The following is a 26,309-nucleotide window of genomic DNA, read 5'->3' on the forward strand; positions in this document are numbered from 1 at the left end:
TTGACTAATTATACCTATGTGATCTTGAATATATTACTTAGCTTCTCTGAGTTTTAGAATCCATCTCTCTTAAGTGATGCATGTGTATTTGTGTGTGTTTTTAATATTACCTATATAGGGGGCTGGGAAGGTAGATCAGTGGTAGAGCACTTGCCTGGCATGCATGAGGCCCTGGGTTCAATTCCTCAGTACCACATAAACAGAAAAAGTCAGAAGTGGGAAGTGGCACTGTGGCTCAAGTGGTAGCCTGCTCACCTTGAGCTGAAGAGCTGAGGGACAGCGCCCAGGCCCAGAGTTCAAGCCCCACGACTGACCAAAAAAAAAAAAAAAAAAAAGCAAACCCAATGCCAGCAGTGGCGCTGTTGCTCAAGTGGTAGAGCGCTAGCCTTGAGCTGAAGAGCTGCAGGGACAGAGCCCAGGCCCAGAGTTGAGGCCCCACAACCAACAAAAATAAAAAATAAAAAAATAAAAAATTACCCATGTAGAAGGTAAAGAACAAATTAGTTAATCTATGTAAAATGCTTACTAAAGTGCCAAGCATAAGATGAATATTCAATAAAGGTTAGCTTACTCAGAGTAACATTCAACATGAAATTTAAAATGCTATCCCACCTAAAATTATGATGAAATAAAAAGACAATATCAGCCAGATACCAGTGGTTCATGCTTATAATCCTAGTTACTCAGGAAGCTAAGATCTAAGGCTCACTCACATTTCAAAGCCACCCCAGGCAGAAAAGTCAGTGAGACACTTTTCTGCTATAAACTACTCAGAAAAAGCAGGAAGTGGCACTGTGGCTCAAGTGGTAGAGCACTAGCCTTGAGCAAAAGAAGCTCAGGGATAACAATCTGGCCCAGGGTTCAAGCCCCAAGACCAACAACAACAACAAAAGACAATACCTGACAAAAGACTTAAATATAAACAATATATAATAAAAGAAAACAACTTTAAGCCGGGTGCTAATAGTTCACGCCTGCAATCCTAACTACTAAGGAGGATGAGACTGAAGTGGTTCAAAGCCAGCCCAGGAAGGAAAGTCTGTGAGACTCTTACTTCCAATTAACCACCAGGCAACCAGAAATGGCACTGTGGCTCAAGTGGTACAGTGCTTACCTTAAGCGGAAGAGCTCAGGAACAATGCCCAGGCCCAGAGTTCAAACCCAATAACTGACACACACACACACACAAAATAAAAAAGTCTGGAAGCCCTTATCTCCAATTAACACGAAAAGAACTGGAAGTGACACAGTGGCACTGTGGCTCAAAGTGGTAGAGCATTAGCCTTGAGCAAAAAAACAGCCTGGGACAGCACCCAAGCCTGAGTTCAAGCCCGAAGACCAAACAAAAAAAAAAAAAAAGAGAGAGAGAGAGAGAAAGAGAGAGAAAACTACTTTAAACTTCATTAGTAATATAATCTTGATGTAACAAACATTCAATAGCTTAGTACTCCAAAATACTCAATACTATATATGTACAGCTACATAACAGAAACATATGATTTTTATTATATTTTTATATATTCTCAATATTTGATAGGCTGAACAAAATACAGACTATGCAGCAATGCTACCACAGCTGGACTCATAATCCTACTATAAATTATTTGTAAACTATCTCATATCTGTAGCTAAGAAATACTAACCATTCCCACTGCATCTTGGTCGAAGGGATTCCATTCAACATTCTCAGGATATCGGGCAAGGACTTTAGACTTGAATGTTCGTCTCAATGGTGTCTGCTCAAAATTTTCTCCTGTAAAAAGAAGAATAAAGCAAATCGTCTCCACAAAGTCCCTTTAAACCTAGTGTTATGAATGAATTAGCTCAGTAGTCCAGCAAATACAGAAATGAAGGCAAGGGGGTTAGTAACGCCAACCATTTAAGAATAGGAAAGATATTAAAATGGTAACATGTCAGTAAAGAAGCTGAAAAAGTATAGCATGATTAATAGCAGACACCACTAGCTATCTTTGCTTCTCTTTGAAATAAAATATTACTAAAAATAAATATTTAATATTTTTAACAAAATACTAATTTTCTTGAAATAGAGGGGAGAAAGCACAAATAATTAAAAAGGAGTATTCATCTTTCCCCCATTGAAAGCCATAGTAGTTGGTTAAAGTCAATTGAAAATATCAAATTAGCATAACCTAGGAAAAACTGTCATTTATATAACCAAAAACTCTGAAAGATACAAAAACATAAAGAAAACAGATTTGAAGGTAAATCTGAAGAGTACAGAATCATTTGAAACATATAAACGTCTCCTGTTTCTCCCTTTCCCTCTTCAAACAATATACTGAACTTAGAACATTAACATGAGAAGGGAAGAACCAGAGAACCCACCACCTACAGATGCCAATATGAAACTCTACTGTCAAAAAAAGGCACAGGAAGGTTAGAAGGCCAAAGGATACAAAATGCTATTGGAGAGACATAGGTAAGAACCACCAAAAAGCTTTGGGTGTTCTCAATTTTGTTTGTTTGTTCTTTTACCTTCAGTCGTACTTGAAATGAAAGGGCTGGCACCATCCCTGGCTTTAGAAGCCTGAATGTACTGGCATAATGCTATATGATAAACGAAATAACAAGAGTATTACTAGAAAGCAGTGTTACTCAAATTTTTGACCATGACTCCAGTACAAAACACATTTTACAACATAAAACAATTAACACATACATGTATGTGTATATGTCAATTTACCTGAAATAAATTTTTTTATAAAACAATACTTACCCTTACTATTGAGCCCTCTCCTATTTCCTACTCTATACTATTAAAACAAAAAATAATGCTTGCAGACCTAAACTGACAGTCAACATTCATAGTTTGAAAAACATTACAATAGGATATAATAAAGAGGTAAATTGATACAAAGTTACTATAACATCATTAGAGTTTTATCTGAAATAATCTACTCTAAAATATTACTTTCCTAAGGGGTTTAAGAAATTAGGAACAAATTAATTTCAGCTAAACAGTTTAAAATAATTTTCAGGCCAGATGCCAATGGCTCATACCAGTAATCCTAGCTACTGAGGAGGCTGAGATCTGAGGATCGCAGTTCAAAGCCATCCCAGGCAGAAAAGTCCACGAGACTCTTATCTCCAATTAACCATGAGAAAAAAGCTGGAAGTATCGCTGTGCTCAAGTGGTAGAGCGCTATCCTTGAACTGAAGAGCTCAGGGACAGCACCCAGGCCCAGAATTCAAGTCCCATGACCAACAAAAATAATAATAATTTTTAGGGGAAAGTGAAAGTGGTAACATTGTCCAAGAAGAATTGTACGCATTATCTAACATGAAATTGTAACTCCTCTGGACAACTCCTTAATAATTAAAAAACAAACAATGCAAATAAGAAAAATAATAACTTTACTAGGTAGCATAAAAATGTACAGAAAATTTAATCAAGCACAATTTAATTGAATTATATCTTATTTATTGACTAGTCATATCATATAAGAGAACTTAGTAGAATCAGGGGAGAGAGATGACAATGCACTTTCTATCAGGATGTTACTGTGAAATGCACAAGAAAAGAACACACTCAAGCCATCAAGGTTATTATCTGGGCAGCTTAGATCTTCAGCTATGTGGTATACAATCAGAGCACCCTTACACAGGATCCTATTTATGTGTTCTAGCTGACAGAATTCTGTTCCAATTATAGTTTTTCTAAAGTGGTTTGGAATTCAAATGAGCTAATGATTATTAAGAGAGATAAACTGTTCATCACAGAATGACATGGACTGAAAGGCAGAAAGTCCCTCCCTAAAGCATTCAGGTTGCTCTTATTTATTTATTTATTTATTTATTAATTACAGTCCTGGGCTTTGAACTCAGGACCTGGGCACTATCCCTGAGCTTCTTTTGCTCAAGGCTAACACCATACCACTTGAGCCACAGTACCACTTCTGACTTTTTCTATTTATGCGGTACTGAGGAATTGAACCCAGGGTTTCAGGTACGCTAGGCAAGTACTTTACCACTAAGCCACATTCCCAACCCTCTTTTATTTTTTTAATTAAAAATGAGTTTATAATAATTCTATGCTGGGCACCAATGGTTCATGCCTGTAATCCTAGCTACTAAGGAGGCTGAGATCTGAGGATTAAGGTTCAAAGCCAGCTCAGGCAGGAAAGTCCATGAGACTCTTATCTCCAATAAAACCGCCAGAAAGGTTTTACAGCCATGCTTCTCCACCATGCACAGTGGGGACAGCAGTTTGGTAAATAAACTTCTTTTCCTGCTGAAAAAAAAAAAAAAAAAAAAAACCGCCAGAAAACCAGAAGTGGTGTTGTGGCTCAAATGATAGCGTGCTGGCCTTGAGGTGAACAGCTCAGAGACAGTGCCCAGACCCAGAGTTCAAGCCCCACAATCAGCAAAATTATAATAATAATAATAACAATAATAATAATTCTAAGTTACCTGTTCCAAAAATAAATAATACCAGTCAGAGTTATTTATTTAGTAATTAAAATTTCTCTCTAGGACTAGGAAGGTGGCTCAGTGGTAGAGTGCTTGCCTGGCATGCATGAGGCCTTGGGTTCAATTCCTCAGCACCACATAAACAGAAAAAGCCGGAAGTAGTGCTGTGGCTCAACTAGTAGAGTGCTAGCGTTGAGCTGAAGAGCTGAGGGACAGTGTTCAAGCCCAGAGTTCAAGCCCCACAACCAAAAATTAATAATAATAATAATAATAAATAAAATTTCTCTCTAGCTTTTTCCATCCTCAAAAAAAGCAGCTCATTAATTAGAAATTTCCAATTTCTGATAAAACCCAATCTTCATTAGTAAAGCAAATTTCAGTTCTTCTCAATTCTTGATCACTTCTTCCAAACTGATTCTTCAGAAACTTTCTTTTTAAGCATATGTTATCTCTCAAAGTATATTTGGGTTCAAGAGGAAGTGTACTCATTACCTCACTCATGTAACTGTAATCCTCTGTATAGTATCTTTACAATAAAAAAATTTAAAAAAAAAAAAAAAGAAAGAGAGAAAGAAAGAAAAAAAAAGTATATTTGGGAATCTTTACTCAAGAAGTCTAGCAAAATCAGCAGACAGCTGGCAAAAGCTATAGCAACAAAGACCCATGGCTTAAGTGAAACTAGTTCCCGTTGCTTTGACAGCACCTGTTAAGAGCCACCCATGGAAGGCCTGCCTTCTGTACTAAGTAATTAAGCAGCACGCAGCTGATATAATGCTCTTATTTACAGTCTGAAATTCTCAGAATGTATTTTTAAACTGCCTTCAGTTTTGAGAGAAGATAACTATTTCGTCCTCCTAAGCTTCTTCATTTTAGTTGTCAATTTGTTCATTTCTTCCTAACTCACCTAGAAAATCCCCTCAGTTAAATACATATACCTGAACATACACAGGAATCAAGTCAACTACCACTGTAATATATGAGAGCTTCAGGAGAAAGGTATCTTCCTTAGATTGCTGTGAGGTGTCCCTAAGATATGCCACATATTCAGATGTTAAAATCAGCTACTAAGTAAGGGGAGAACCACAGCAGCTATGAGATCAAGAGTGGAACAGAGGTGAGCGTGAGAGACCATCTAGAGTGTGGCTGAAGAGGAGGAAGAGGTGGTGGTTACAACCTCTGTCTCAGGACTGGGAAGGTAGGTCAGTGGTAGAGTGCTTGCCTTGCATGCATGAGGCCCTGGGTTCAATTCCTCAGCACCACATAAGCAGAAAAAACTGGAAGTGGCACTGTGGTTCAAGTGGTAGAGTGCTAGCCTTGAGCTGAAGAGCTAAGGGACAGCGCTCAGACCCAGAGATCAGTCCCCACTAACCACAAAAAAAAAAAAAAAAAAAAAAGCTTCTGTCTCCTCTGCCCCATCTTCCACAACATGCTGAGGAAAGCAAATTTTGTATGTCAGGTTCTGAGTACAGGTTCCTCTTGGGATGCCAATTTTAGACAAAAGTCCCATGAATTAGATTGGACCAGCACAAAGAGCACAGTAAAATAACTCCAAGGATAGAGGAGGTATATAATTTAATCTGACTTTTATCCACCCTTGGAAGAAGCAGCTCATTAATAAAGAGGTACAAGGGCCCTGAGAACAAACCATATTCATTTTAGCCACCCTATAAAGCATTAAAAAAGTAAAAGGAAGTTGGTCATCAGTGGCTCATTTCTGTAGTTCTAGCTACTTAGAAGGCCAAAATCTGAGGATCTCGGTTCAAAGCCAGCCCAGGCAAGAAAGCCCATGAGATTCTTATTTCCACTAAACCATCAAAAGTCAGAAGTGAAGCTATGGCTTAAGTGGTAGAACACTAGCCTTAAGTAAAAAAAAAAAAAAAAGAGCTGGTGGCTCACATCTGTAATCCTAGCTACTCAGGAGGCTGAGATCTAAGGATCGCAGTTCAAAGCCAGCCCGGGCAGTAAAGTCCATGAGACTCTTTATTTCCAATAAACCACCAGAAAACCGGAAGTGGTGCTGTGGCTCAAGCGGTAAAGTGCTGGCCTTGAGCTGAAGAGCACAAAGACAGCACCTAGGCCCTGAGTTAAAGACTCAGGACCAGCTGGGCGCTGGTGGCTCACACCTGTAATCCTAGCTACTCAGGAGGCTGAGATATTTGGATTGCGGTTCAAAGCCAGCCCGGGCAGGAGAAACCGTGAGACTCCTATCTCCAATAAACCACCAGAAAACCGGAAGTGGCACTGTAGCTCAAGTGGTAGAGCGCTTGCCTTGAGCTGAAGAGCCAGAGTTCAAGCCCCACGACTGACAAAAAAAAAAAAAAAAAAAAAAGACTCAGGACCAGCACAAAAAAAGAAAAAACAAAGAGCTAGAGATATAGCTCAGTGGCAAAAGGATTGCCTAGCACTTACTAGGCTCTTTAATCCCTAGCAATGCACACACACACACACACACACACACACACACACACACCTAGCACATACTAGGCTCTTCAATGCCTAGCACTGCTTAAATACACACCCACACATGCACACACATACACACACATTAAGTACATACTAGACTCTTCAATCCTTAGCAATGAAAAAACACACATGCACACACACATACACACACACAAACACATACACACTTTAGGGTGAAAAAACAAAAACAATGAACAAAAAGAAAAAAAGGAAAGAAAGTAGATATGAAAGAGCAACCCTGGGCTGGGAAAGTGGCTCAGTGGTAGAGTGCTTGCCTTGCATGCATGAGGCCCTGGGTTGGATTCCTCAGCATCACATAAGCAGAAAAAGCCAGAAGTGGTGCTGTGGCTCAAGTGGTAAAGCACTAGCCTTGAGCTGAGGAACAGTGCCCAGGCCCAGAGTTCAGGCCTCACAACCAACAACAACAACAACAAAAAAAAGCAATCCTGTGATAGAACTATTCTGTATCTTGGGCTGGGAAGTTAGCTCAGTGGGAGAGTGCTTGCCTCACATGTATGAGGCCCTGGGTTCAATTCCTCAGCACCACATAAGTAGAAAAAAGCCGGAAGTGGTGCCGTGGTTCAAGTGGCAGGGCGCTAGCCTTGAGCTGAAGAGTTGAGGGACAGCACCCAGACCCAGAGTTCAGCCCCCACGACCAACCAAAAAAATAAAACAAACTATTCTGTATCTTGACATCAGTAAAAATATCTTAATTCTGGTAGTATGCTATAATTTTGCAAAATTTTGCTAGATATGAGCACTCTCCTGTAATACCAGTACTCAGTACTTTTTGCTAGGACAAAAAGATCACAAGTTTGAAGCAAGCATGGACTACATAGTAACATCCTGTCTCAAAAAAGAGACAGTGAGGCTAGGAAGGTGGCTCAATGGTAGAATGCTTGCCTTGCATGCATGAGGCCCTGGGTTTGATTCCTCAGCACCACATAAGCAGAAAAAGCTGGAAGTGGTGCTGTGGCTCCAGTGGTAGAGCGCTAGCCTTGAGCTGAAGAGCTAAGGAACAGCCCCCAGGCCCAGAGTTCAGGCCCCACGACTGACAACAACAACAAAAAAAAAAGACAGTGGACCCAGTGACATACACATAAGTATACACTCACTCTGCAAATCAACCAAGGCTCCTTCTACGACACTAATCTAAGAAAGCTGCCCACCAAACTTTTCAATGGAAAATTAAGAAAGATTCTGTATTCCTTTGTTTTCCCCTGGAGGGATTTTGTTGTTTTTCTAACCATGCTTTATTTATCAGATGATTTTGGATTTGTACATGTGTACTTTTAGTATACATGTTACTTTTATTCTCTCTGATTAACCACCAGAAAACCAGAAGTGGTACTGTGGCTCAAAGTGGTAGAGCACTAGCCTTGAGCATGAGCTCAGTGACAGCCCATGCCCAGAATTCAAGCCCCATGACTGACAAAAAAAAAAAATTACTATCATAAATATTCTCAGAAAAAAAATGTTGTATATTACATGAAAAAAATGTTAGGATTTTTTTTAAAGAACACTAAGAAAAAGCCTTTGGAAATTACATAAGCATTTAAAAACTTGGTAATTAATAGAAGAGTTGGGAAAATAGATTTGAGGAAATATCCACAGCAGGAGAACAAATAACAAGATCATTGGATGGGGGAGGTTGGGGGAGAGGGAAAATGGGAGAAAAATGAGGAAAAAGCCAAATATACTTATTACCTTACTTATGTAACTGTAACCCCTCTGTATATCACCTTGATTATAAAAAAATTTTAAAAAATTAAATCATTGGAGAAAATAATATAGGAAAATTAATCAGTCCAGAACATCTAAATACAAGCAATAGTTTTTGATAAAAGTAAAATGAAGAAAATAAAAAAGCAGAAATAATTACTAAATAACTCAACAGAATATCCCACATATAAAAGGCATGAATTTCCAAACTGAAAGTATTCTCAAAGGCTCTACATAATAGGTTAAAAAAAATAGACCAAAACACTTCAAAATGCCAGGAAAAAGAGAAAATTCTAGACATTTCCAGAAAGAAAGATGCACTTACAAAGAACAGAGCATCTGAATAGATGGGGTTTTCAACAACAACATTGGAAACTGGAAAACAATGGAGCCATGTTTTCAAAGTTCTAAAGGGAAAATTATTTCCAACTAGAATTGTATACTCAGCCAAATTAGGGACAAAATGCAAGAATTTTTTTTAATTCACAGACATTTAATTTGGAAGGATATGCTCGGCTAAAACTTGAATTAACTGAGTCAATGCCAGTGGCTCATGCCTGTAATTCTAGCTACTCAGGAAGCTGAGATCTGAGAACCAAATTTCAAAGTCAGCCTGGGCAGGAAAGTCTGCGAGATTCTTTTTTTTTTTTTTTGGGTCCAGTTGTGGGGTCTGAACTCTGGGCCTGGGCGCTGTCCCTCAGCTCTTCAGCTCAAGGATAGTGCTCTACCACTTGAGCCACAGCACCACTTCCGGCTTTTTTCTTTTTGCTTATGTGGTGCTGAGGAATCGAACCCAGGGCCTCTGGCATGCAAGGCAAGCGCTCTACCACTGAGCCACCTTCCCAGCCCCGTCTGCGAGATTCTTATCTCCAATTTACCAGTAAAATGCAGGAAGTGGAGCTATAGTTCAAGGGGTAGAGCACTATCCTGAAGCAAAAAAGCTGAGAGTCAGCACTCAGGCCCTGAGTTCAAGCCCCAGGAACAGAAAAAAGTAAAATAAAAAACTTTAATTAAGCCAGGTGCCAGTGGCTCACGCCTGTAATCCTAGCTACTCAGGAGGCTGAGATCTGAGGATCATGGTTCAAAGCCAGCCCAGGCAGGAAAGTCGGTGAGACTCTTATCTCCAATTAACCACTAGAAAACTGAAAGTGGCACTATGGCTCAAGAGGTAGACGCTAGCCTTGAGCTGAAGAGCTGAGGGACAGCACCCAGGCCCAGAGATCAAGCCCCATGACCAACAAAAAGAAAAAAAAAAAAAAAAACCACTTGAATTAACTAAGAAAGATGTATATATGAAATATAAGATGCAGCATCCACCACAGGAGTGACAAAGTTAACTCCAAGATAAAGTTTTCCATTCAAGATTTGAGGACAGGCTGTGTATATCACCTTTATAATAACAATTAAAATTTAAAAAAAATTTGGGGACAATATCCTGACAGGCCATAATGTCAAATAACCCAAACCGATGCAATATCCAATTTGCATCAGATTTTCAAAGGAATCTGTGAACCAAAAAGAACTTTAAACCACTGCTTTAAGCCATCTACTACAGGCAAGACACAAAGAACATAGGATAATAAATTTCTGTAAGATATAACCCTTTAAATGCTGAAAATCTCAAAAAAATTTGTAGTATTAGATTAACAGCATTTTCCTGGCTGGATGTTATCATATAAAAATAAAAACAAGCCAGATGCCGGTGGCTCACACCTGTAATCCTAGCTACTCAGGAGGCTGAAATCTGAGGACCTCGGTTCAAAGCCAGCCCGGGCAGGAAAGTTTATCTCCAATAAACCACCAGAAAACCAGAAGTGGCGCTGTAGCTCAAGTGGTAGAGCATTTGCCTTGAGCTGAAGAGCTGAGGGACAGCGCCCAGGCCCAGAGCTCAAGCCCCACGACCAACAACAACAACAAAAAAAAAGGGGGGGCTGGGAAGGTGGCTCAGTGGTAGAGCACTTGCCTTGCTAGCATGAGGCCCTGGGTTCGATTCCTCAGCACCACAGAAGCAAAAAGCCGGAAGTGGTGTTGTGGCTCAAGTGGTAGAGCGCTAGCCTTGAGCTGGAGCTGAGGGACAGCGCCCAGGCACAGAGTTCAGGCCCCAAGACCTGAACCAGAAAGAAAGAAAGAAAGAAGAAAGAAAGGAAGGAAGAAAGGAAGGAAGGAAGGAAGGAAGGAAGGAAGGAAGGAAGGAAGGAAGGAAGGAAGGAAGGAAGGAAGGAAGGAAGGAGAAAAATAAAAAGAAAGGCCAGGCCAGGTGCCGGTGGCTTGCCCCTATAATCCTAGCTACTCAGAAGACTGAGAACTGAGGATTGCAGTTTGAAGCCAGCCCAGGCAGAAAGTCCATGGAACTCTTATCTCCAATTAGTCACCAAAAAACCAGAAGTGGAGCTGTGGCTCAAGTGGTAGAGTGGTAGCCTTGAACAAAAACCTCAGGGGACAGGGTCTAGGCCCCGAATTTAAGCCCCACGACACACACACACACACACACACACACACACACACACACACACACTCTCTCTCTCTCTCTCTCTCTCTCTCTCTCTCTCTCACTCTCACTCTCACACACACACACATGATTTATGTTTAAATATCTCAAAATAAGGTGTGAAAAAGAAAAATAAGAAGGGAAGATGGGGGGATTAAGAATATGTTAGGATCCAAAAATGTAAATCCTAAAAATGTAAAATACTATTTATCAAAATGGAAACATGAGTTGTTTATGTTGGTGGTAGTATTGGTGTATGTGTATGTTTCTGGGGTTTTTTTTTCTTTTTCTTTTTCATGATAGGGGAGGGGAGAAGGAGGTACAGAAAGAGGAGTAAGCGTGAACAAATGCAATTATGATATTCAGCATATACTATCCAGAAAATGGCCTACGTAACTTCTGGGCACCGTCAGGAAGGGAAACTGATGGAAAGAGAAAGAAGGGGAGATATTCTCCAAAAGAGAAATGTACACATTACATGAATTTTGAAATGGTAACCCCTCTGTACAACACCTTAATAATAACAATTTTTAAAAAAAATTAAAGAATATGGCTGTGTACTGGTGGCTCACACCTGTAATCCTAGCTATTCAGGAGGCTGATGATGGTTCAAGCCAGTCTGGTCAAGAGATTCCATGAGTCTCTTATCTCCAAAGCCTGACACACTATTAAGTACTATTACATTATTTCTGAAAAGTGAGAGCATAGATGATTGCTTGTTTCATTTATACTTTTCTTCATTCTCTGAATTTCCTATTTTTTTTGTGGGGGGGGGGTGGTCCGGTCGTGGGGCCTGAACTCTGGGCCTGGGCGCTGTCTCTCAGCTCTTCAGCTCAAGGCTAGCGCTCTACAACTTGAGCCACAGTGCCACTTTCGACTTTTTTCTTTTTGCTTATGTGGTGTACATTTCTTTTTTTTTTTTTTTTTTTTTGGTCAGTTGTGGGACTTGGACTTAGACACTGTCCCTGTGCCCTTCAGCTCACAGCGAGCACTCTACCCCTTGAGCCACAAAGCCGCTTGAGCCACAAAGCCACTTCCAGTTTTCCAGTGGTTTATTGGAGATAAGAGTCTCACAGACTTTCCTGCCCAGGCTGGCTTTGACCAGGATCCTCAGATCTCAGCCTCCTGAGTAGCTAGGATTATAGGCGTAAGTCACCAGCGCCTGGCTTAAGTGTACATGTCTTGAAATAGTAGAGTTTTCTTTTTAAATCTAGGATTTAGAATATTAATATAATTCCTAATTTCTTTTTGTTGTTTTTATATCAATTATGGGGCTTGAACTCTGGGCCTGGGCACTGTCCCTCAGCTCTTCAGCTCAAGGCGAGCTCTTTACCACTTGAGCCACAATGCCACTTCCAGTTTTCTGATGGTTAATTAAAGATAAGAATCTCACAGGCTTTCCTGCCTCCGCTGGCTTGAACCGATCCTAGATCTCAGCTTCCTGAGTAGCTAGGATGGCAGGCATGAGCCACCAGTGCCAGGCTATTTCTTAAGTGACAGCTTTGGTGACCTCCATCAATGTGTTTAGATCACAGAGACCTCAACTCTCAAGACATCTGGATTCAAAGTGTGCTCAGAGCCAGAAACTGCCGGAGTTGTTGAAAGAAGCTATAACAGTCTCCCGCCACTCCAAGAATAACGTGTGCATGTGTGCGTGCATGCTCCTGTCCCAACTCTCTGGCACAACCTCCAAACCTCTGTGCCCCTGGCTGTTCCTCAATAAACAGTCCTGCCTGTTGATGATCAAGTCAGCCTGTTCATTTTCAGTTCTCCTCCATTTTCCCAACATAATGACAGTGACAGATCTCATTTCAAAATTTTTGGGAACTCTAATGTGTAATTTGTCTGGGTCAAAAGACTTTCATTCACAGAAATTAACTGTTTCTGTATAAATCTAATAATCTCAGTTTCAGTCTTCTCAGTTTTATCAAATTTCCAATCCATAGCTAATAATCCCGAAAATGCAAGAAAAAAGCTTCTGGATTATTTTAGCTTTCTATTGCTTTTCTTTTTTAAAGGTCAGAGACTGGGACTCAAACACAGTACCTGCCAATTTTGCTCATTGGCTAGTACTCTACCAACTGAGCCACGCCTCCTACCTTTCTATTTATCTTTTTGATATGCAATTTTTTGGAGCTTCCCTTTATATAGCCTATCATAACAACCCCGTCCCCCCACCTTTTTTTGCAGTACAAGAGATTGAACTCAAGGCCCACTTGAACCATGACTCCAGCTTCTTTTATTTTGCTTCAGAAATAGGAACTCACTATTTCAAACTCTCCTCCTATCTCTGCATCCAAAATAGTTGGGATTATGACCATTAACCAGGATGCCCCGCTTAAATACAATCCTTGAAAAAATATAAGAATAAAAGCGTTTTTTTTCAAGTTCTGAATATCAAGTCCATGAAACTGTTAAAGGAAACAAAGATACTATTTTTTTTGACTTTTTTTCTTTTTGTCAGTTATGGGGCTTAAACTCAGAGCTTGGGTGCTGTCCCTGAGATTTTTTGCTGAAGGTTAATATTCTACCATTTTGACTACAGCTCCACTTCTAGTTTTCTTGTGGAAATGAGAGTCTCATGGACTTCTCTGCCTAGGCTGGCTTTGAACAGTGGTCCTCAGATCTCAGATCTTGAGTAGCTAGTATTCAGGCATGAGCCACCAACGCCCAGCATCAGAGATACTGTTTTTAATACAGTTAAAGAAGCAAAAGCCAAAGTAACCAATCTATTATAAAATGAGCTAAAGAAAAGTTCTGATCTCCAGTGTATAACAAAAAAGCTCTAAAAGTGAATACACCTTGAATAGCCATAGAGAAAGAAAAGAGGGCTCTGTGGCAAGGCACTTGTCTAGCACTCACAAAGACCTGCAATCAATTCCCAGAAGAAAGGAGGAAAAAGATAGTAATAGTATGTACCAAAACAAAATTTTAGTTCTCAAAGTAAAAATGTCCCCATAATTCATCTATTATCATCTCATAAATACTTTATGCAAAGCATTAAATCAAAACAACTCACTCAAAGGCTCATACGATGTTCACACCATTTCAATAAAAACCCAAGCCAGGGGGGCTGGGAAAAAGGCTCAGTGGTATAGCGCTTGCCTTGTATGCAGGAGGCCCTGGGTTCGATTCCTCAGCACCACATAAGCAAAATGAAAAAAGCCGGAAGTGGCGCTGTGGCTCAAGTGGTAGAGCGCTAGCCTTGAGCTGAAGAGCTGAGGGACAGTGTCCAGGCCCAGAGTTCAAGCCCCACGACCGGACCCAAAAAAAAAAAAAAAACCCAAGCCAGCTGGACACCAGTGGATCATGCCTGTAATTCTAGCTACTCAGGAGTCTGAGATCTGAGTACAAAGCGCACAAACAGGAAAGTCCATGAGACTCTTTTTTTTTTTTTTTTTTTTGGTTGGTCCTGGGGTCTGAAATCTGGGCCTGGGCACTGTCCCTTCAGCTCAAGGCTAGTGCTAGACCTCTTGAGTCACAGCACCACTTCTGGCTATTTCTGCTTATGTGGTACTGAGGAATTGAACCTAGGGCATCAGATATGCAAGGCTCTACCAGTGAGCCACTTTCCCATCCCTCCATGAGACTCCCATTTTTTTTTTTTGGGTCCAGTCATGAGGCCTGAACTCTGGGCCTGGGCACTGTCCCTCAGCTCTTAAGCTCAAGGCTAGCACTCTACCACTTGAGCCACAGCGCCACTTCCAGCTTTTTTCTTTTTGCTTACGTGGTGCTGAGGAATCGAACCCAGGGCCTCATGCATGCAAGGCAAGCACTCTACCACTGAGCCACCTTCCCAGCCCCTCCATGAGACTCTTATCTCTAATTAACCAGCAAAAAGCTGGAAGTAGAGTGTGGCTCAAGTGCTACAGAGCCAGCCTTGAATGAAAAAGTAAGAGCAAAAGGCCCAGAGTTCAAGCCACAGTACTAGCACCAAAAAGAAAAGGAATTAGTGTTATATATAAAAATGCTTTGTATTTCTCTTCTGCTGGATGCTGGTTCATGCCTGTAATCCTAACTACTCAGGGGGCTGAGATCTGAAGATCACAGTTGAAGCCAGCCCAGGAGGAAAGTCTGTGACTTTTATCTCCAATTAACCACAAAAAAAAAGGGGGGGGGACTGGGAAGGTGGCTCAGTGGTAGAGGGCCTTGAATGCCTGAGGCCCTGGGCTCGATTCCTCAGCACCACATAAGAAAAAAGAAAAAAGCCGGAAGTGGCGCTGTGGCTCAAGTGGTAGAGTGCTAGCCTTGAGCTGAAGAGCTGAGGGATAGCGCCCAGGCCCAGAGTTCAGGCCCCACAACTGGACCCCCCCCCCAAAAAAAAAGATAGCCAGGCACCGGTAGCCCTCGCCACTTAGCTACTCAGGAGACTGAAATCTGAGGATTGCGGTTCAAAGCCAGCCCAGGCAGAAAAGTGCATGAGCCTCTTATCTCCAATAAACCACTAGAAAACCAGAAGTGGCGCTGTGGCTCAAGTGGTAGAGCGCTCAGAGCGCTCACCTTGAGCTGAAGAGCGTAGGGACAGTGTCCAAGGCCAGAGTTCAAGCCCCACAACTGACCAAAAAAAAAAAAGAAAAGAAAGTGGAGTTGTGGCTTAAATGGTAGAGCACTATACTTTAGAAAAAAAGAATAGGAGCAGTGTCTAGGCCCTGAGTTCAATCCCCAGAACCGGCACCAAAAAAAAAAAATCTCTCTTCTATAATTTGTTTTTTTTGGGGGGGGGGGGGTCGTGGGGCTTGAACTCTGTCTGGGCTTGGGCGCTATCCCTCAGCTCTTCAGCTCAAGGTGAGCCACAGCACCACTTCCGGTTTTCTAGTGGTTTATTGGAGATAAGAGTCTCATGGACTTTTCTACCTGGACTGGCTTTGAACCATGATCCTCAGATTTCAGTCTCCTAAGTAGCTAGTATTACAGGCATGAGCCACCAGCGCCCAGCTCTCTTCTTTAAATTTATTTCATCATTTGTATTGTGGAGTTAGCAATACTATCTTACCAGTGTACTGAAAGAACTCAATGATTTGATAGTAAATAAAGCACATGGACCACATGGGATATTCAACAAATATTAGAAAATATTAGCTCCTCTCTCCCCAAACAGACTGCCATATATATATATATATATATATATATATATATATATATATATATATATATATATGTTCAAGAGTCACCTCCAAATCTGGAATTCTGAAAAAGAAGACATGCAAATGCCCTGAACATTCCCAAATACTCCCTAAGAAAGAATTAACAGTCTACTATATGAAAGGGGCAATGAATAGCCATTTCACAGATATATACCAAGGCACAAATATGGTTATCCCAAGAATACTGACATGTCTTAAGTCCATATTTCAAACCACAGCTTTAAAGGAACACCTAGAAGCAATTATACACTAGAAAATTTAAGAATCTAGGTGCCTAGCATTCATTTAGCCTCAATAACAGAACATTATCCTTTATTTGTAAGACCTATAATAATAAGTTCATTTTTTTTCACTCAAAACTATTATCCTACCGCTTGAGCCACATTGCCAGCTTCATAAGTTCTTTTTTCTTAAACTGTCTTGGTGCAAGTACTAAGGGTTGAACTCAGAGCCAGGGTGTTCTCCCTTAGCTATTTCACTCCAAGCTGACATTCTACCACTTGAGCCATAGTATCTGACTTCTGGCTTTTTGCTGATTAATTGGTGATAAAAGTTTCACAGACTTTTCTACTTGTTCTGGCTTTGTGAGCCTCAGATTTCAGCAGCAGGAAATTCTTTTTTTCTTTTTTTTTTTTTTGCAGTTTTCTAAGCCACTAAAAATTTACAAATTAGTACAATATCAAAGCACAAAGACTAGCATTTGTTTCATAAAATGTGCACTACACAGGACTGTATTGGTCATATCAAAGCCTTGTTGTACTTCAGGCCCAGCTGTGATCAATGGAAATGTTTCTCTCTTACTCAACCAAAAAAAAAAAGAAAAAAGAAAAAAATTAGGGAAGCTTTTTTCAGCAGAACAACATTAGAGTACAGTATTTAAAAGCGCTCTGGGCTTACACATCTAAATGTGAAAGGTAAAACAAAAAAGCCCTTAGAAGGCTTCAAGATAATCGTCATAATCTCCAGTAACAAAGATACAAAATGGACTACACAAAAAGAAAAAACTGATAAATATTATAATTTAAAATATTTCTCGGCCTGCATAAAGTCCTGGGTCAATTCCTCAGTACTATATAAACAGAAAAAGCCAGAAGTGGTGCTATGACTCAAGCGGTAGACTTGAGCACAGAGAGGCTCAGGGACAGTGCCCAAGCCCTGACTTTAAGCCCCAAGATTGGCAAAAAATAAAAAATAAAGTATTTCTTCCTTGTAAGTCACCATTAAGAGAACAAAAAGGGAATAGATTACAAAAGGTATCTCAGGCACTTATAGGAAAGCCTTTTAAAGAAATGTATTAGCCGAGCGCTGGTGGCTCACACCTGTAATCCTAGCTACTCAGGAGGCTGAGATCTGTGGATTGAGGTTCAAAGCCAGCCGGGGCAGGAAACTCTGAGACTCTGATCTCCAATAAACCACTAAAGAAAACCGGAAGTAGCGCTGTGGCTCCAGCGATAGAGCCTTGAGCTGAAGAGTGCAGGGACAGCGCCCAAGCACCACGACCGACCAAAAAAAAAAAAAAAGAAAGAAAGAAAAAAGAAATATATTACATTTATAACTTTAAGCTTTTCTTAGCTTTTCCACTCAAGGCCGGTGCTCTACCACTCAAATCACACCTCTACTTATAGTTTTTCTAGTTCACTGTAGATAAGGGATTCATGTTTTCTACCCGGGATGGCTCTGAATTTTGATCCTTGGATCTCAGCCTCCTCAGTAGGCTAGGTAAACAACTCTTTATCAACAATGGGATATCAGAAAACTATGTGATAATATTTAGAAACAAGAAGGCTGGACTCCGGTGGCTCACGCCTGTAATCCTAACTACTCAGGAGGCTGAGATCTGAGGATCACGGTTCAAAGCCAGCCCCGGCAGGAAAGTCCATGATTTAACAGAGTTCAAGCCCCACAACCAACCAAAAAAAAAAAAAAAGAAGTAGCTCAAGGACAATGCCTAGGCCCAGTTCAAGCCCCAGGACTAGGGAGAAAAAAAAAAAAAAAACAACATTCAAAATGCTTACAGAGCTTAATTCTCAATAGAAAAGTAACTTATGTATCTTCCTATAACTTCTAAGTTATCTATAAGAAGTATGTTTTGGGGGCTGGGAAGGTGGCTCAGTGGTAGAGCGCTTGCCTTGCATGCTCGAGGCCCTGAGTTCAATTCCTCAGCACCACATAAGAAAAAAGCCAGAAGTGGCGCTGTGGCTCAAGTGGTAGAGTGCTAGCCTTGAGCTGAAGAGCTGAGGGACAGCACCCAGGCCCAGAGTTCAGGCCCCACGACCGGACCCAAAAAAAAAAAAAAAAAAAAGAAGTATGTTTTGAAGTGGCGCTGTGGCTCAAGCAGTAGAGTACTTGCCTTGAGCTGAAGAGTGCAGGGACAGCACCCAGGCCCAGAGTTCAAGCCCCCAGACTAAAAAAAAAAACAAACCAAAAAAACAAACATAATATTCTATAAGCCGGGAGTTGGTGGCTCACGCCTGTAATCCTAGCTACTCTGGAGGCTGAGATCTGAGGATCTCGCTTCAAAGCCAGCCCGGGCAGGAAAATCCATAAAACTCTTATCTCCAATAAAACCACCAGAAAACCGGAAGTGGCACTGTAGCTCAAGTGGTAGAGCGTTAGCCTTGGGCTGAAGAGCGGAGGGACAGCGCTTAGGCCCAGAGTTCAAGCCCCACGAACGACAAAAAATATATATGTATATGTTTTTGGGGCAGAGAATGTGGTTTAGTGATAAGAGTGCTTGCCTAGCATGCTTGATGCCCTAGGTTTGATTCCTCAGTACCACATAAACAGAAAAAGCTGGAAGTGGTGCTGTGGCTCAAGCAGGAGAGTGCTAGCCTTGAGCAAAAGAAGTTCTGGGACAGGGCTGGGAAGGTGGCTCAGTGATAGAGCGCTTGCCTTGCATGCCTGAGGCCCTGGGTTCGATTCCTCAGCACCACATAAGCAAAAAGAAAAAAGCCGGAAGTGGTGCTGTGGCTTAAGTTGCAAAGCGCTAGCCTTGAGCTGAAGAGCTGAGGGACAGCACCTAGGCCCAGAGTTCAGGCCCCACGACTGGACCAAAAAAAAAAAAAAAAAAGAAGTTCTGGGACAGTGCACAGACCCTGAGTTCAAGCCCCAGAACAAGCAAAAAGAAAAAAAAAAGCAAGACCATGAGTTCCAGTAATTAAACACACATATGTCTGCGCGCGCGCGCACACACACACACACACACACACACACACACACACACACACACACACACACACACACACACACACACACACACACACACACACACACACACACACACACACACACACACACACACACACACACACACACAAAAGCTGCATAAAAGCAAGGAAAGGGGGCTGGGAAGGTGGCTCAGTGGTAGAGCGCTTGCCTTGCATGCTTGAGGCCCTGGGTTTGATTCCTCAGCACCACATGAGCAGAAAAAAAAGCTGGAAGTGGCGCTGTGGCTAGCCTTGAGAAGAAGAGCTGAGGGACAGCGCCCAGGCCCAGAGTTCAGGTCCCACAACCAGACGCAAAAAAAAGCAAAGAAAGAAGTTCATAGCTGATACCCCTGATCATAAGAAAAAATTCAAGTACATTCACATCATGGAAATTTTAATGTTTTGTTTTTTTTTTTGCTGGTTGTAGGGCCTGAACTCTGAACCTGGGCACTGTCTCTCAGCTCTTCAGCTCAAGGCTAGCGCTCTACCACTTGAGCCACAGTGCCACTTCTGGCTTTTTTCTGCTTATGTGGTGCTGAGGAATCAAACCCAGGGCCTCAAGCATGCAAGGCAAGCGCTCTACCACTGAGCCACCTTCCCAGCCCATGTATTATTTTTTTAATGCCTGTAATTTTCTACAAATTGGGTTTATCTATGTACTGTCATCAGTTGTGTCCTGTGGTTATGATTTCTAAGTCATTTCCTTCTCTGTCTTTAAGACTAAAAAATTCTAAAAGTTTCTAGGTAGCTTCCTTTCATTATAAGAATATGGTTAATCAGAAGTCACAGCCAAAACCAAAACTACAAACACAAAAGATATAATGCATAGATTACACTGAGGGTTTGCTAAGGTTAGCAGATGCAAATCCATTTTTCTTCAGAGAAAACAGACTTCAGGCAAATAGCATAAAACATACTGAAACAGAAGAGGGGAGAGAGAGAAGAAACAGAAGGGGAAAAAGAAAAAGGGGGGAGAGAGGGAACATGCTCTCTCAAAAGTTTTTAAGGGGGGGTGGGAGATGGGAAGGGATGGGAAGGGGAAACAAAGGAGGAGGCAACAATGCTTGATAAGAAATGTACTCATTACCTTTCCCATGTAATTATAACCCTCTGTACAGTATTTTCACAATTTAAATAAAAAAGTTTTTAAGAAGTCCTATTAACCATTTTGTCTAAGTAAAAGATTTCCAGAAGTGATAAAAGATGAGAGAGACAGAGATAGAGTAAAAAAATAATAGCAAGAAGCCTTAACTACAACTCAGAAAAAAAACTCTTCTACTATATCGGAGGTTGAGAAATGAGCCACACAGAAGGCATTCTATGAAATGCCATGCCAAAACCCCTGAAATCCAATATTAAGCCAGTGATCTAATTTCCCTGATTTTTTAAATGTTAATTAAAATAAAAAATAAAAATAGGAAAATAGCTAATATAACATTTTTATCCAGCCTTGTGACTTGTGTCTTACATATACTTTATAAATTACCACAAAAATGAAAATGGATTTGGTTTATTTTGCAAAAATAAAAAATAAAATAAAAAAAATAGGAAAATAGCAGCTGGGAATGATGTTACCTGCCTGTAATTCCAGCAATTGTCTATAATGTTTCGTACCAGGCAGAGGAAGAAGGATAGGGAGGTAAAGGTAGGCACCAAAGTTATCAAGACCCTATCTGAAAACAAACATAAATTAAAACAGCTGGAACTAGCTTCAGTGGTAAGACCACTTGTCTAGCATGTGCAAAGCCCTGGGTTCATTCTCCATATGGAGAGGAGAAACTTTGTTTCAAATAATTCTTTTTTTTGGGGGGTGGGGGGAGCCCCAGGGGGTGAGTGAGTGAGTGAGTGTGTATGTGTGTTAGTACTGGGGCTTGAGTGTGTGTGTGGGTGTGTGGGTGTGTGTGTGTGTGTTAGTACTAGGGCTTGAATTCAGGTCCAGAGTGCTCTCCCTTAGCTTTTCTACTCAAGACTGATGCTCTACACTTGAGTTATAGCTTCACTTCTAGGCTTAACTGATGGTTACTTGGAGATAAGAGCCTCTGCTCAGGCTGGCTTCAAACCTCAATCCTTAGATCTTAGCATCCTAAACAGCTAGGATGATAGGTGTGAACCAGTACCCACCTTTCTTTTTCCTTCTTTTATTTTGCTTTTCAATTTTAGGGGTTGAACCAAGGGTCTTGCAAGTGTTCTGTCACTGAGATACCTCCCTAGCTCTAACCCTCTCTTTTTTTTTTTTTTTTTTTTTTTTTTTTCCAGTCCTGGGGTTTGAACTCAGGGCCTGGGCACTGTTCCTGGGCTTCTTTTTTTTTTTTTTTTTTTTTTGGGGGGGGGGGTCTGGTCGTAGGGCCTGAACTCTGGGCCTGGGCACTATCCCTCAGCTCTTCAGCTCAAGGCTAGCGCTCTACCACTTGAGCCACAGCGCCACTTCTGGCTTTTTTTCTTTTTGCTTATGTGGTGCTGAGGAATCGAAACCAGGGCCTCAGGCATGCAAGGCAAGTGCTCTACCACTGAGCCACCTTCCCAGCACCATGTTCCTGGGCTTCTTTATGTTCAAGACTAGCAATCTACCACTTGAGCCACAGCACCACTTCAAGCTTTTTCTGTTTATCTTGTACTGAGGATTTGATCCCAGGGCTTTTGTGTATGCTAGGCAAATACTCTACCACTAAGCCACATTCGCAGCCCATCTAGCCCTAATTTTTACAGAAGGTTTTGAGGGGTTTTTTTGTTTTGTTTTGTTTTTGTCAGTCATGGGGCTTGAACTCTGGGCCTGGACCCTGTCCCTGAGCTCTTCAGCTCAAGGTAAGCACTCTACCACTTGAGCCACAGTGACATTTCCAGTTTTCTGGTAGTTTATTGAAGATAAGACTCTCCCGGACTTTGCTGCCTGGGCTGGCTTTGAACTGAGATCCTCCAGAGTAGCTAGGATTATAGGCATGAGCCGCCAGTGTCTGCTTTACAGAAGGTTTTGATACATAGCCCAGGCTGATCTCAAACTACTGGTCTTCCTCCTTTAGTCTCCCAAAAGGCTAGAATTACTGGCAGATGTGACTAGTATACCTATCTGGTTTCTAACTTTCTGGGTAACAGTGGATAGAAAAATTTAAGTGTAGTTGAAAAAACTTTTAAATGATTTAAAAGTACATTGCAGGGCTGTGAAGGTGGCTCAGTGGTAGCGTGCTTGCCTCACATGCGTGAGGCTCTGGGTTCGATTCCTCAACACCAATAAACAGAAAAGGCGAGATGTGGCATGGAGGCTCAAGTGGTAGAGCACTAGCTTTGAGTTGAAGAGCTGAGGTACAGTGCCCAGGCCCAAAGTACAAGCTATACAACTCTACTTGAAGCTTTTTGATGATTACTTAGATATAAAAGTCTCACAGACTTTCCTACTGAGGCTGGCTTCAAACTATTACCTTTACATCTCACCGTCCTGAGTAGCTAGGATTACAAGTGTGAACCTGGTGCTCACCTCATTTATAAATATTAACCATCACTATCTGTCAAAAGTAATGACTAGGGCTGGGAAGGTGGCTCAATGGTAGAGTTCTTGCCTTGCATGCATGAGGCCCTGGGTTCGATTCCTCAGCAACACATAAACAGAAAAAGCCAGAAGTGGCACTGTGGCTCAAATGGTAGAGCCATAGCCTTGAGCTGAAGAGCTGAGGGACAGTGCCCAGACCCAGAGTTCAGGCCCCACGACCAACCAAAAAAAAAAAAACAGTGACTAGCCAATTTCTAGCTCTGACATTTTTTATTCCATGACCAAAGTAAATAAATACACACTCAATTATGCTTGGCAAACTGGGAACAGCTGAGAAACTATACTTACAGAGAAATGAAGCTAAATGAGAAGAACCTCCACAAACTTCCACTGCTCAGGCGCCTCTCAGCATTCTTTGAAAAGTATTTTAGACTAAATCAGCTAATTCATTCTATATAGTAGACTACAGATGGACTAGTAAAATTTTTATCTGATCTACTTATCCATCATACAGTGGCTCAGGTGGTAGAGCGCTAAGCCTTGAGCTGAAGAGCACAGGGACAACGCCCAGGCCCAGAGTTTAGGCCCCATGACTGGCAAAAAAAAAAAACCGAAAACAAAATGAGAATATGGCCAACAAAGGGAACAGACTCAATCTCCTAAAGAACCAGCCCCAGGGTTAAAGCATGGCTCAAGTGGACCACCATCCAAACAACTGTGAAGACATGAATTCAAAACCCTGTACCAGCAAAAAAAAATGAAAGAAAGGAGGGAGGGATGGAAGGAGGGAGGGATGGAAGGAGGGAGGGAGGAAGGGAGGGAGGGAGGGAGGGAGGGAGGGAGGGAGGAAGGAAGGAAGGAAAAGAAAAGAAAAAAAAAAGAAAAGAAAAGAAATATAATGGTCTAAACTACACCTGTTGCCATATTATTTCCTGGAAAAATATATGATACTCTGGGAACATACTTAAAATAGCTTTTGAGACATATATACTTTCCATCAGTGTGAGACCCTCTCAATCTTTTTTTTTTTTTTTTTTTTTTTTTGGTTGGCTGTGGGGCTTGAACTCTGGGCTTGGGTGCTGTCCCTGTGGCTCTTCAGCTCAAGGCGAGGGCTCTACCACTTGAGCTACAGCACCACTTCCAGTTTTCTAGTGGTTTACTGGAGATAAGAGTCTCACGGCCGGGCGCTGGTGGCTCACGCCTGTAATCCTAGCTACTCAGGAGGCTGAGATCTGAGGATCGCGGTTCAAAGCCAGCCCGGGCAGGAGAGACTGTGAGACTCCTATCTCCAATAAACCACCAGAAAACCGGAAGTGGCGCTGTAGCTCAAGTGGTAGAGCGCTCGCCTTGAGCTGAAGAGCTAAGGGACAACGCCCAGGCCCAGAGTTCAAGCCCCACGGCCGACAAAAAAAAAAAAAAAAGAGTCTCACGAACTTTCCTGCCCGGGCTGGCTTTGAACCATGATCCTCAGATCTCAGCCTCCTGAGTAGCTAGGATTACAGGCGTGAGCCACCAGGGCCGGGCTCATCTCACTCATTATACTCAACCCAGTAATTATAAATACACTAAACCAAAATCAATTACAGAAGATGTACAACATGACATTCAACTAAAATCTGCCTCACCTAAAAAATGATCATTTGTGTTTAATCACTAAATTCCACAAGAAGATGTAATCCCCTCCTGAAAGGCAACCCTTTCTCTCTCTCATTACACCCTATGTCATATCCAGCAGGAATTTAAATAAAGTGTAGGTCCTTACAAGTAAACTCAGCTCTCAGAGACTTCTAAGAACATCTGATGGAGATTCCAATCTAAGAACAGGAACTGAAGAACTGAACTAAGCCAAGCCCAAATACATCTTCCACAGCACTTAGCCAAAAAATAAGTTTATGAAAGGATACAGACCTGGAAAAGGATGTTGACAAAGGAGGCCTTAGGCAAAGAAAACTATTTTTAATCTAGGAAGGAAGGGCTGAGCAAACACTGTGACTCAGGATTTCTCCAAGAGTAGAGTCCAAATATCATTAAAGTAAAATCCACTTTTTTAAAATGTGATTTTCCTACCTGAGAGAGTCAAGTAGGGTTCTCTTATATTCTAGGAATATATTGTCTCTCCAAATAAATTCAGCTTGTGTCTTAACTTCCCTTGGGCTGCTCTAATTATTTCTGTGTGTTTCTCTCTTCTCTGCACTTCTTTTTTGTTCTACTTGATGGGGAAAAAAAAAACGACATGACCTAACTTAGGAAATCTCCCTATACTAGAATACTAATTTGCACTGGTGAGTGAGATAAGCCATAGCTATCTATGTAGCTAGCATAATCTGAGTTTCAGAGCAGAGATGATTCTATAAGAAAATCATGAGGCTGGGAAAGTGGCTCAGTGGTAGCATGCTTGCCTTGCATGCATGAGGACCTTAGCACCACATAAACAGAAAAAGCCGGAAGTGGTTCTATGGCTCAAGGAGTAGAGCACTAGCCTTGAGCTGAAGAGCTGAGGGACAGCGCCCACAGTTCAGGCCCCCGACCAGCAAAAAAAAAAAAAAGGAAGGAAAGAAGGAAGGAAGGAAGGAGGGAAGGAAGGAGGGAAGGAAGGAAAGAAGAAAGGAAGGAAGGAAGGAAGAAAAATAAATAAAATCATGAGGCTGGGAATATGGCTTAATGGTAAGAGTGCTTGCCTAGCATGCATGAAATCCTGGGTTGGATTCCTCAGTACCACATAAACAGAAAAGGCTAGAAGTGGTGCTGTGGCTCATGTGGTACAGTGCTAGCCCTTAAGCAAAAGAAGCTCAGGGACAGTGCCCAGGCCCTGAATTGAATCAAGCCCCAGGACTGGCAAAAAAAGAAAGAAAAAAAATCATGAGAAAATCGGCCCAGGATCAACCTGACTGATAAGAAAATCAAAATTGAGTTCATACTCCCAATTAGCAACTGGTTCATTAAACTATTTTTGTTATGGTAATAATGGTGCTGGGTCTTAAACCCAGGGCCTTTCATATGCTAGGCAAGTGCTCTGTCACTGAGCCATCATCAACAAGTTGTTTGGGGGTAAGGAAGGCAAGGGGTATATGGGTGGGTAATGAGGCTTGAACTCAGGGCCTGGGCACTGTCTCTTAGCTCTTTTACTCAAGACTGGACTCTATATCATTTGAGCCACAGCTCCACTTCCAGATTTTTGATAGGTAACTAGAGATTCTGCCTGAGCTGGATTTGAACCATGATCCTCAGATCTCCTGAGTAGCTAGGGTTACAGGCGTGAGTCACTGACACCCACTCAACAAGCCTGTTATGGCCATTGCATCTGTACAACTGAGGAAGAGATAGCCCTTATTTATTTTAAATAAGATGTCCTTCAGTGATCATGGTATGAAATC

The 26,309-nt window shown here is 41.6% G+C and overlaps 1 protein-coding gene across 2 annotated transcripts in view; it reads right to left on the reverse strand.

Annotated features, from left to right (window-relative positions):
- Dennd5a (DENN domain containing 5A) overlaps positions 1-26,309 on the reverse strand; it is a 92,910-nt gene that overhangs the window by 57,703 nt on the left and 8,898 nt on the right. Inside the window, exons 2-3 of one of the 2 annotated variants that reach the window (XM_070035277.1) lie at positions 2,497-2,568; positions 1,644-1,753 (exon numbers count right to left, since the gene is read on the reverse strand). In XM_070035277.1, coding sequence (XP_069891378.1) covers positions 1,644-1,646 — 3 coding nt within the window. In that variant the 5' untranslated portion in view covers positions 1,647-1,753; positions 2,497-2,568. The remainder of the gene's footprint in view (positions 1-1,643; positions 1,754-2,496; positions 2,569-26,309) is intronic. The other variant, XM_070035278.1, reaches the window with a different exon arrangement.

The sequence above is a fragment of the Dipodomys merriami genome, unplaced genomic scaffold, assembly GCF_024711535.1.
Source record: "Dipodomys merriami isolate MVZ:Mamm:240054 unplaced genomic scaffold, mDipMer1.0.p SCAF_25, whole genome shotgun sequence".
NCBI classification, from domain to species: domain Eukaryota; kingdom Metazoa; phylum Chordata; class Mammalia; order Rodentia; family Heteromyidae; genus Dipodomys; species Dipodomys merriami.